Source organism: Agelaius phoeniceus, chromosome 2 (genome assembly GCF_051311805.1).
Source record: "Agelaius phoeniceus isolate bAgePho1 chromosome 2, bAgePho1.hap1, whole genome shotgun sequence".
Taxonomy (NCBI): domain Eukaryota; kingdom Metazoa; phylum Chordata; class Aves; order Passeriformes; family Icteridae; genus Agelaius; species Agelaius phoeniceus.
The window spans coordinates 80,905,764-80,918,582 of NC_135266.1; the positions used below are offsets into that span (position 1 = coordinate 80,905,764).

Genomic DNA, 12,819 nt, shown 5'->3' on the forward strand with positions numbered 1-12,819 from the left:
CTGTCTAGATGGCTACATGATGCAATGATGCCTTTTGTATTCTTTGAAGATGTGGTTTTAATCAGGGAACTGCCTTAGCTTACATCAGCTAAGCAACTCTTGGCAAGGGTGCTCTGCAGTGCAAGTAGGGGCCCCTACAGAGGAATTTCCATGTAATAATGAAATTAATTTAAGGACTTCAAAAAAGTAGCATTTTCTGCAACACAGAGAGGGAATGAAATGCTACATTCCTTCAAGAACTGGTGTATTTTATCTTGCTCCCTCCTTTGAAAGTAGGAGAAAAATCAAAAAGCAGTCAACACAGCTGGGCTTTTCTTTTTGTTTACTTGGAAAACTTATTTTAACCATCAACTTTAGCAAATTTTGGCAGTTACAAACCTGTACACTTTTTTTTGTTTTGTTTTGTTTTTATAGCAAAAGAACACAAGACAATACTGCCAACAGCAATTATGAAGGAACAATTAGTTTTCAGATGAAGAACTATACCCACTCAAAGTGATAAACCTTCCCTTTTGCATAAGGTTTAATTTGTTGTCATTGGAAAAATGACATCTCTTAATACCTACTTGAAATGGAATAAAAATCATACCTCTAGGTTTTTTGTGCAAAACACATTCATTTAAAAAAGTCAATAAAAAAATCTTCTTAAAACCAGAAAGAAGTTAAACAAAAAGAGCTGAACCCAAAGGAAAATTACAGTACATTTTGAAATGATTAAAAAGTCTTCAGATCTAAAACTTTTTTTCCTGTTATCTTAGAAGTTTAAACCAACTTTGATGACTCTTTTGAATTATATCAATCAATCAATCAAACAAACAAACAAAAGAAATTAAAGCAACCTGATTGGCATCAAATATCTACAAAAGCCTGGTAATTTGAAACCATTATATACATTATTTTATAAACTTCTTTTTAAACACCAAAACATACATCTTTTACAAACCAGCCTGCTTGAGACAGGTAAAATTTACAAGACAATCTTTTCCAATACAGTGCTTTAAAGAGAACTGCTTTCACTCCTAAACATCTTTGTCATCTCCTGAAAATTGGCAGTTTGGGCTCATTGCATTGCTGATTAATAGTGTTTCAGGTATTCCTATGACAAAAGAATGCTACAGTTCTGAGGGCTCCAATCTCTTTAATACAGTTCAAGTGCACTCTTAACACTGGTAAAGATTACTTATGGCCTTTGTGTTTAAACGACATATTTGCAATTATTGCTTTTCATTATTACATAAAGAAACAAATTTAATTTCATTTCCTCCCCATCCGCTCGTTCCTTGGATGATGCAGCTAATTTACCAACTGGATGGCCCTTCTGATAATGGAGATGTTAAATGTCAAGTTCACGAAACACAGGCTAAAAACCATGGTTAATGGGCAATGGTCTAAATTTCTAAGGCTCAGATCACATTTTGGTGTATTAAGAGGAGCAGAGATGCAAACAGGCAAAAAGCAGTTTTTACCACATGGTAAATGATGGTAAACCGTCAGGGAATGAAGCTGAAGATGTAACTCTCTTGCTAGAAACCAATGAAATGCCCATTATTACTAAGTGAATAGCTCCAAACATTATCTACAAAGCCCAAATGCACTTTCATACTGGTTCTGAAGAGCTGGCTTCCTCCATTATTAGGGATGCTTCCTTTTCAAATGAAGCTTAGCAGAACTGGCCCAGGGCACCTTCACCTCCCTTTCCCATGACTGCAGTTATTGACTGTGAGGATATACTTACTATAGCATCCATTTAGCTTTTTCGACGAGGAGTAAAGTGTGTTCTCAGCCATTTGTCCTGTTCAGTCCACATTTTTCTTTATGATGGAATTTATAGGAGACCAGAGCAACAACTTTTATGTCATGTTCTCAAAATGTCTCTGCCTGGCTCACAGAGACAACAGGCTGCTGCCTCCCCATTGATCAGCATTTCATGACATGCTTTTATTCACTGTGTGCTGCAGCCACACTGAGAAGGTACCGATACATCAAGGCTCTCACTACTTCAGACTACACTACAGAATTTAGAGAACAGGAGAAAAAATTCCAAACACCAAAATTTAAGTTCTTTGTGGGACATGCAGAGGTGGAGACCCTGCTTGACAGATGGCACACACAACTTTCAGGTTCAGGAAAACAGTGGCAGTGAGAAGCCTTTGACTCCTTCCAGCCTTTCACTGGAATTATATGTTAGAGAAACCCCTGGGATAGTCTGGTATCAAAGACGTCACTGGGCTTAAGGAGAAGAGCTCTATTGACAGGAAATCATGGCTCTGTAGTCAATTTCTGCATTCCAAAGTTCTCCTGGTTGCCTAATATGCTGTATCCTATAGGAGGGTCCTAGAGGAAGGCAATTGTATGTATGTCTTCTAGTGAGGTTGTCCATTGTCTCCCATGGGAGGGAAGTGATTCTACAGTTCCATGGTGTCACATTTGGCCCTTTATTCCACTTTAAGATACTGGTCAAGGACAGCAACTACATTCAGTATCTACAGTGTTGGGGGGGGGGGGGGGGGTCGCCCTATTTTTTTTTTTTTGGAATATTTATAATACAAAGGTAAAGTAATTAACATACTTAAGAATCGTACATAAGCCTAATTTTTCCTTTTACACAGGGATACCTAATGTGGTATTGGCAGAATAAATCATGTTGTAGTCACTGTAAGGCTCTTTCCACTGCCAGCGTTATTAAAAAGGCCAGCACTGTGCATGGCATTCTCAACTTGATCAAAATGCAGAGAACGAGCACCCTTTTACTTAGACTCATACACCCCCGGAAAAGTTCATGATTTTTGATATAAATGTGCATTTGCATTTTAACAAGTTGCTTTTTTCTCTTGCTGCTTCTTTCCAAAAAGCCAAAACTTTCTTGATCCTAAGTTATAAGCCAGTGATACTCAAAAGTACTTCATTAAGCCCATGAAATCATCTGCTACAGATGATTCTGAGAGAAAATATCGGGTAGTGGAGCCATCTACAGGGATGTAGTTTGAAATACAGACACACAGGATAAGCAGAGATGTGCAGGGTAGCTCTTGCAGAACTAGGGACCTGACAGCAGCAGTGATACAAAAATCCTCATATGGCAGAAAAAGGAAATATATATTGGAAGCCATAATATGAACAGTAATTCTTACATTATGTTATGAATGTGTTCTTATGTTCCAAATTAGAAGATTTTGACTTGTTCATGTGGAGTAGTAATTAAAAAGAGAAAACAAAATGGCTTGGTTTAACAAGGGATGTTAGTATGAAAATCTTACTCCCTAAGAGGTATTTCACCTTTAGATCTGCATTTGGGTCTTATCATTATCAAAATAGCCTGAAAAAAAACAGAAAAGCCACAGAAGTACCAATATTCACAGAGGGGAATCTGAAGATGGATTTGGAGGGGAGGAGATATTGAGGTATAGAAATCATGAATAGGACAGAGAAGGCTGAACGGGTGATCCTTGGCACCTTCCCAACAGCACTTTAATAAGTAGGCGTTCAGTGAAATGAAATGGCAACAACATCAAACAGAAAAAGTACTATACATTGTATTTATGCATATTTTACTATTAAAACTCACTACCAACAATATATTACTGAGGCAACAAGCTTGGTAAGAAACATTGATTTCTTTGTTTTGTTTTTTTTTTTGCATGGCAATCACTAGGCTCCCATCGTGCTGTCCCTCATGACACTTTTGATATGTTCCAGTAAATTTTGATACTGGTGTCTCATGCTTATGCAAGAACTTTCACTACAGAAGACAGGTGACAAGTACACCTAATAACTATCTGGGGGCTTGAACAGAATTACTTGCATAATGGATAAAAATGTCTCAAACCAAAACTGAGTAGGAGCAAACCTCATGTAAACTGCAGCCTGATGCTAAGAGAGCATCTCATTCTCAAGTCATACAAGCTTTAAAAGTGCAGCTAAATTTGCAGAATTGCTTTGCCAACTCTGATGCTCCTAACTCTTGAAGAGACATCAATCTAATTGCATTTCCTTTCCTGTAACACAGACTTCATGAACAATATGAGTTATCCTCTATCTGTGCCTCTAGGCTTGCCAAACCATTTTATGGCCTTCTGGCAAATCCCTCAGTTCCTTGCAATCACAATACAAATTTCTGCATTTTTTTCTTCTCAAAAACACAGGAATAATATCAGGGGAAAGGGTCTGAAACGCACCATGAGCACATTCAGAATATATCACTGTTACAGAAGCATGTTTACTTTGAGAAGACCAAGTGACATTCATAAATTCAAAGGACAGGACCTATTTGCAGACAAGTACTTGATAATACTTGTATGTGCAGTACATTCTCTCTAGAAGTTCACTCATTTCATTCATATACCTATACATAATGAGCTGTTTTCTACTGAAGAAGTGCTGCCTCATCCCAAAGAAAATATCCACACCAATCTTTCACAGCTATACGAACTATTGGAGGGAAGCAGCAACACACTGTACCTACTCCAAGAATTCTATAAATCCTGTTTTATTAAAAGTGTTACAAGCTGCAATTATTTAAATTACATTCTACTAGTAATTTATTTGTGTTGGGGAAAATTTCTGAATAAACTCTTCCTGTATGTCAAGAAATGGCTTGCAATTTAATTTTGTGTGAAATTCCTGTCAGTCAAGAACATGCCCTGACATACAACTGCTGAAACTATCCAGTTAAGGTGACTGACCAAGGGACAGGACAAGGAAAGCAGCACAGCCAACCTGCTAATGAATCTGTTCATCTATCAAAATGATTTAGGTATTCAGTAGCTTTTCAGAACGACAGAATTATGCCATGGCAGAAATGGATGAAAACCCAACAGTAATGCAGGCTTGTAGACTCACATTCACTGGTAAGGTACAGAGATGCTGTAAAATGCAGTGGGGTAAAAACATTTTCAGAGCACCAAGCAACAGGTGTGTATACTCTGCTTTAATACATTGAGTGAAAATCCAGTATTTCCAGATTGCGCTTGACTACTCTGACCTAATCAATGTGAATGACCATTTACTCCAATCAGGCTGAGGGAAGCATAAAAGCATACAGATGTCATGGTTTTCTTGATTCCACAACAGTGTTCTGAAGTCTGCAAACAGCCTTTGGATGCACTCAAATCCTACAAAATCATGCGCCCAGTGGAAAATCTGGCAACAGATCTTTGGCCACAGTCCATTCATGCAGCTCCACCAAATGAGTCAGTCTACAGCAGCTGAGAACTCATCCTGTGAACTCTAGGGATGGACATTTGCCAAAAGATGCTAAACTAATGATGTGAGGTTACAGCAGCCTTATATGTAACTTAATTGCAACTAATTTTACTGCAGTAACTGCAGCACGAGGACTGCTGTTAAAGAGCTGATTGCCCAAGCAAGAAATTTCAAAAAAATGATCAGCTGGGTAGGTTACCTCAAGTTTTCAGATCCATGTTCATGTTGCATACACATTAAGAGAGGCTGTGCGTACACAGCTGGGGCAAAACCAGGCCACTCCTGAGCCAAACTCTGACATTTTGGGAAGTCCTCATGGGCAAAGCTATGCACATGCACTTGACATCAGGTTTTAAAAATGACGACCAAAGTAAGCCAATTTGGAGTAAATATAAACTGTGTATGTGTGTGTTATTCTACACAAAGCAGAATGAAATGCTATGTAATGAACAAAAGTATAGATAAATATATATGGACAAATAATTGGTCACTTGTCTTTGATAGGTCAATTTGTAAATGTTGCTTTTTTTAACCATCTGATGTGTTGTATGCAGCAGCCCCAGCAATCAATTGCTTTCACTCTTTGCTGACATAAAATTTCATGCAACAGTACATTCTAGAATGATCCATACTTGTTCATTAATGCTGTGGGGAGATCATAACACTGTAACACTTTTAATAACACAATGCCAAAAAAAACCCCAATACAACCCAACTTTGTGAGAGAGAAAGAAATTATTTAGCAGTTATTTTTCCCCCTGCCTCAAAAGCTGAGTTTTACTCTTGGTAATAAATAGAAGGTACACTCTCTCCAGATTGTCTGTAACAATTTTGTGATGTATAACACTTAAAACAATTGGTCTCTTCGTGTCTGCACATACAGTATCATTTCTGAACAAGTTAATAATGGGTTATACTGAACTTTTCTTTGCCCAATATATATATAGACACACCTTCAGCAAAATTTCTTCTCAGTATTTATACTATTAATTGGACGAAATGACCAAATTAAAAAAAAGAAGAGGAGGAGTAAGGAGAAAGGAGCTTCCTTTACACTTGTGTCTGCTGCTGGGTCTCCACAAATGGAATGTGAACATTTTCTAGGCTGAGTTCCTCCACGCTTTCAAAGTCACTCATGGCTACTTCGGAGTCATCAAAGCCGCAGCCAGCTGAGACGTCAGAGGAGGAGGCGTTGAGAGAGTTGTGCAAGGATAAGGGCACCTTACCTGCACCAGCATTTTCTGTGTTCTGGCCTGGGCCAACAGCAAAAGTACTAAATTCGTTCCCAGTCTGAGATCCTGTGGTGTCCGCCTCATTGGGGAACGGGTGGGGAGGGAGGTATTGGCTCGGGTGGAAGTGCGGCCGTCTCCTGCAGTCAGGGCTGAGAGTACTTGCCATTGAGACCGGCTGCGAGGGTGGGAGGGCTTCGTATTGGTCTGGGTAATCCTCTGGAAGAGGAGGTGGCAACTGGTCCTGGCTCAAAAACTCCTCTTCATGAGGGGGAGGGTAGTCGCTGTCGATGTCGTAGCCACCAAGGTAGTAATCTGTTTCCAGTTCTCTGGTGCTGCCGTGATGAGCCGAGCCTCCATCCGTCGTCTCAAAATTGGGCACTTCCTCAATGTCGGACAAGCGAGCGCTGGGCATCCAGTCAGAGGTATCCCAATGATACGCTGCAGCAGGGAAGAGAACCACAGCGCTCTGTTAGGATGAGACCACGGAGGAGAGCAGTGTCCTGCATGCACTTGCCTGAGTCCTCACAGCACATTCAAATCACAGCATGCCCCACAGGCCACCGACACGGGTCAGCCATGCTCTGACCAGAGGGGTAGAGGAGGAGAATAAATTGCATTATGATGCTAATGCAAACAAGCAAAGAAAAAAAACACGGACACTCTCAGGCATTTTGCTTTTTAAGATGCTACTGGGTTGTATTAGAAACTATGAGTCCAAGAAATCAAAATGTCTGAATTACCGTTTTTCACAGCTACTTGAAAAAAATCTTTAAATGCAGTCAGCATGCCTACAGAATCTTATCTCCCCTTCCACCTCCAATGACTTCAAGAAAGAAAGTGTGCAAGCAAATAATCTGATTGACTGAAAACTGAATTTTGAAACAAAAAAAGTGGCTGACCATTCTCATGCATCTTTTGAACAGAATTCAAACAAAAGAGTACACGTGAAGCAGTTCAAGAAAAAAACCAAATAGATCAAGTCAGTGCTCTGCCCACCCCGGCCCACAGGCAGAAGGTGCCCCAGAAAAATCACCTCTGTTGTAGTTCTGTCCTTGATCCATAACAGACACTGTCAGATACAAAGTGAAAAGCAAAAACTGGTAACTTGGAGCTTGTCACCAGCATTGTATTACATGTGAAAATACAAAACTCTGCATGCATATTTCTAAAGTACAGCTGCCATGGTGTCATTTTTGTAGGATTTTAAATTATTTATTTTAACGTACAAGATAAGCTTGCCTGTCAAATGCAGACATAGATAAAGAAATGTTTATGTCGTGTATTATATTCCTTTTCTATCATATCTTAATTATTTACCCTCACTGAACAGATACAGAATTTCATTAGAGTTGTAATTCTTAGCACAAAAAAGGGCTATCCACCATCGACACGGCTTATAATTGCAAAGTACATTTTTCTCTCACTTGTTCACTTTGAAACAGAAAAATAAGAATCTACCATTCTCAGGGCCGGTTCAAACAAATCTGGGCCCACCTGGGCTCAGATACCATGGTGATGGGCACGGTATAAGAACCTGAATAGAATAGAATACAAAGCCATTTAATGGGGCTATCAGCTACAATGCTCCGCAACCCCACACCCACCTCCCACCTGCACTGCCATGCTAGCTGGTGGGGAGGGAGGCATTCCAGTATGGAGAGGGTGCAGGGGTGGGGGAGAGAGCAAGGAAGGAGGTTTTATGTGAGACAAGAGCAGGGAATAAGCTGCAGCATTTCTAGATGGATATGCTCTTGTTCAGCCGCATGTTATTTGGCTTCATGCAGGAAGTCATCGGGCAAAGTCTCTGGATGACATTGCTGGAGGAGGTCTGGCAGGAGAAACAGACCTCTGTGGCATCACAGCTTGTACCCTCTGTGGCTCAGACACAGGCAAGGGAAGACCTCTCCAGCCCTTCACCTACTCAGACCACACTTGCCCTTGCTCATCACCACATGGTGCATGCGGTGATGGTGATTTCTCCCTTAGCTGGATAGCCAGGCAGGAGTTCTCCACCTGCTCTGCCATGTCCTGGAGTGAGGAGGGCTGGGGCTACTACAGGTGTAGCAGCAGTGTCTGAACCGGCCCTAACCTCTCTTCTGCACTTCTCTCTTCTTTGTACAGTGGATTTTGCTGTGTTGGGGTCAGTGTGATGGCACTGCACCTGAGGGGTGTCAGGGCCCTCTGAGTTGTGTGGATCAGAATCCAGGAGAACCTCACTAATTTGCTGACTTGCACCACCCTGGGCAGGTCCCTGGGGCAGGAGCCCCATCCTCCCGTGACTCTGTGGCAGCGATTCTGCCCAGAGCTCCAGTGTGGCTAATTACTCACCACTTCCAACAGCTCTGCTGCAGAGCAGACAATTCTAAGAATCCTGTGTTTCATATAAGGAACTGGGAAGTGGGCAAAGCATTTTCAGTGACAGTCTCTTGAAACTACTGCCAGACTGGCTTTTTCTGACCTTTAGAGGATGATAATGAGCCAGGGTGTTTGCTTAAGCTTTCCCTTAGGAAGGCAAGGTCATTTTCAGTGCCTGTGGTTTCTTTTCAAGGTAATTTTTTTTATTTTTTGAATGGGACTTTCTTTTGAATTAACGTTGGCTACTTAATTTTTGGTTTTTTTGATAGTGAGAAGAATGGCACTCTTACACTTCAGGGTATCAATAAATGCACTATTAACAAATATTCAAGTGGCATCACTAGTTAGCAGTAAAAGTGTTTTTCAAAATTAATGTGACACTGGCTCAAGAAAAAATCTGTAGTTTCACAAAAATAATTTACTTAATCATCTTAATGTATTATGCAGACTAGATTAGCTGAAGTATGTAAAATCTGTCTTAAATTTGCTAAGGACAGATGAAATTTTTGACTTGTGGACAACCTGAGTTGATGCTGAGTTGACATTTGCCCAAGGGTAGGAAAAATGTTGGAAAATAAATAAAAGTAATGTTTATCTATGATAACAAGACATTTCCTCAGTGCTTTATGGAAAAAAGAAAATAGTGATATCCCCGCATTACAGGTTCACTTGTAACATGATATGCCTGAGGTTACCCAGGAGGTCAGTGGAAGAGGTGAGTGCTGGTCCTTGGAGCACATTGCCATGCTCTGTGGAACGGGCAGACCGATGCCACGGGAGAGCCACGGCGCCCGTGGAGCTGTGCCCACACATCCGCTGTTTGGCAGGGTTTCCTGGGAGAAACCAGCCAGCAGCCAGCCACCACTGTGCTCCTCTCTGTGTGATACCACTGGGGTACATAGCCCAGCTCTGCTGCAGCATGGGACACTTTACAGGCTTCCCGTGTCATCTTCTGCTTCCCAGTCTCTGCAGCCAGGATCGTCTCAATGATATGGCTTCATTATCAGTCTATTATTTTCTCTGAAGGCAATGAGAATAAACAAGCAGAAACATTGACTTGAACAGAAGAGGATGAAGGCTTGACACCTTTTCTACCACCTCCAGTTACCCACAGATATTTTGTGGTACATTCCTCTGGCATTTTCATGTTTGCTGGTGAACATGCTGATCTGCAAAACCCAATCCCTGCCACAGGATTGCTGGTCAGTGTAGATTAGTGAGGTTCTGCTGGAATGTTTCACAATGAAAATAGGAAGCATTGTTGTATAACAAGAAAGAAAAAAATTTAAATACCTTCATTTTCTATAGTGTCAACTACATTGTTGACAAGCTGTATGACAGTCACTATGGAAGCTTGCAGGGGAGGGAAAGCAGAAAATAAAGGGAGGGGAAGGACAGCTTCAGGTTAGTATTTAAAACACACATCATAGGTTACCACAATAAATTCTCTCAAAAGACAGAACTGACATTGAAAGAAAAAAAAAAAAAAAAAGGCTGCTGACCAATGCATGATTTATGCAGTTGGTTGCAGGACATTTCATTTCAGATAATCCCATATATCTTCAGAGTGCTGATAAATTCCAAACCAGCATTTCCAGAAAGGCATATGGGATGATGTGTATCACCTCATAAATTCAAGCAGACTGGTCAGCTGATTCAATTAACCAAAGCAGTATCTTGTCTACCTGACACTAATTTCTAATTCATTCTTCTTAGAGGTCTCCAGAGATGGTGCTATGTACTCCAAGGATCATTATCTTTTAGACCATCACACCATCAGAAATGGTGTTAAGCTCAATTTATTTCCTAAGAGGAATGTTTTACTTATTTACTGTCTGTGCCATGCCATGCAATACCTCAGGGAGGTTAAGCAGCACAGCTATAATTAGGAGGACACAGCCATGTAGGTGTGGTTCAAATTTTGACCCATGTTTGACAGAATAGTTTCACAAACCCTTTGTGTGTTCTCTGCAGGTGTTCCAACAAAACGCACTTTTCCCTTGAAATCATTAATATAGACTGTGCAGCTGTTTAATGTGGAGGCCTGTAAAGTGTGGTCTTCCAGATGATCTGCATTTTGCACCACCCAACCCTCGTGCCTCTGAGAACATGAAATAAACCCAAAAATCAAAACTGAAGGGAAAGCTCTGCATGAGAGTGCAATGGATCCTTCCCTTTTCCTCTGTCTTTAGTTATGAGAAAACCAATTGCTTGGAGCAATGTGGGGCAAAACATACTTTTTTGTTTCACACAGCCAACAGACTTAGAGATCACAAGAAATGTGTTAACAGTGCAGACATATGTTGAATATTTTCAAATTTTTGCTAAATTTTGGGCATGGGACCTGGTATATCATCCAATTTCCTCAGTTTTAGTGAGGGCTTAGCAAAAAGAGCCTTGATAAACCAAAGGACCCCTGTTCTATGATCAGCATATTTATGCCATCAACAGCAATAGTAATTATACAAAGGAGACTTGTACTGTCTAATGCAAAATAAACATGATAGAAAAATAAGGGGCTCCATGCAGTTAGTGCTGCATGGCTGAGAAAATAGATGGAGGGCAGCTGTGAACTATTAGAGGAAAAAACCTAAGAGTGAAAAACAAGTCAAAACCCAGGGCCAGTACAGTTTTCTCTCCAACTAAGGGCTGGCTCTGGTGGGAGCTGTGCAGAGCATATTCACAGAAAAGAGGGAACCCCACCTCACACAGCTCAGTGCAAGTCAATGCTCAAATACAGCATTGCTCAGATTTTGGAATACAAAAATTACTGCTAACTACTCACAGAAAGACTAGGAAAGCTGAGCAATTTAAATGCAGGAGAAATAAGGCTAGAGAAAAAAATTAGCTTCAAAATCTCACCCCACGTGAGTTTACATGGCAAGACAAGCCCTTGACACAGCAAGAGAAGGCTTCAAGAGCCCTAGAGGGGGTGAGCAGAAGCTGCCTGCATATAGTAAGCATATACATATTCACAGTGGAATTCATCCCACTGCTGCCAGATAGGTTTCCTCAGTCAGAAGCTGCCACCCAATTTCACAAGTCAGTGTCAGCATAGCCATTTGTACATTTGTGTGACACAAGCCTGTCTCCTGTGCTAGCCTGAGAACCCAGCAGAATTGTTCCTGGCTTTGGAGGAAGGGGTTTGGAGAAGGAGCCACTGTCCTGTCTCATCAAAGAGTGTGGATGCTGAATTGTATTTGTTGTGTTTTCACTGACAACCTTCTAACCTCTGCAGGTATGTGAAGTACAAAGAATTGAAATGACAAGAAGAGCAAAGATTCATGGCTTCAGGAGGCATATCCATTAGCCCTAAAGTACAGGCATGTGAATATGTATATGCTTACTTATGCCTGGCTTTGCCCTTTAGGCTCTTTCACTGCAGACCTTCCCTGCTGCTTCAAGCAAACCAGAGCGTGTGGTCTTGCATCGATCTCTGCAAATGACTCACATGATTTAAGTTTCTTCCCTCGTTCTCCCTGCAGATATGGATTTGTTTGAACCCTGAACTAGAAATGTTATCTCAAAAGGCCATATTTTAAATGAAGCCTTCACAAAAAATGAGTGGGCACAGAAGGTCCGATCCAGCTTCTGTGGGTACTGTGTCAATGATTTCAGTGGAGACAGGATCAGGAGTTTGAAATGTCTAATCAGAATTTGTGAGATACAGAAAGTAACAATGTACAATAAATGACCACTTTAATAATTATTCCAAAGGTAACTATAATGTAAATATATTTCATTAAATAACACTTATCCTAAAAAAAGGCTAAAGCGGTCTTTTTGGTGCAGGGCCAGAAAAGCATAGGGAAGCCTGACAAAAATAATGGTAATGCTTCAGGCACAGCAGGCCAAAAGGAACTGGAAGTATACTTTGCTATCAGTGCTTTTTCCAACATTTCAGAGTTCCTAGAGAACAGCTGCACAACATGACTGAGGAGCTGAGTCTACAGACAGTTCATTAACTGGTGGCTGAGGAAACCAAGCATGATTCCTTTGTGATAGTCTTTTTCTGTGTGTCTAAACGAGG

At 40.8% G+C, this 12,819-nt stretch overlaps 1 protein-coding gene across 10 annotated transcripts in view; it reads right to left on the bottom strand.

Moving 5' to 3' along the window:
* Positions 1–307: 307 nt before the first annotated feature.
* The window catches only part of FAT3 (FAT atypical cadherin 3), a 400,048-nt gene continuing 387,536 nt past the window's right edge, over positions 308–12,819 (bottom strand). For 6 of the 10 annotated variants that reach the window (XM_077173992.1, XM_077173994.1, XM_077173997.1 and 3 more), the window contains 3 exons: positions 10,083–10,142; positions 7,468–7,503; positions 308–6,872 (listed from right to left, as the gene is read on the bottom strand). In XM_077173992.1, the coding sequence (XP_077030107.1) occupies positions 6,253–6,872; positions 7,468–7,503; positions 10,083–10,142 (716 nt within the window). In that variant the 3' untranslated portion in view covers positions 308–6,252. Of the gene's footprint in view, positions 6,873–7,467; positions 7,504–7,892; positions 7,969–10,082; positions 10,143–12,819 lie in introns of all 10 variants that reach the window. The other 4 variants (XM_077174000.1, XM_077173999.1, XM_077173998.1 and 1 more) reach the window with 2 other exon arrangements.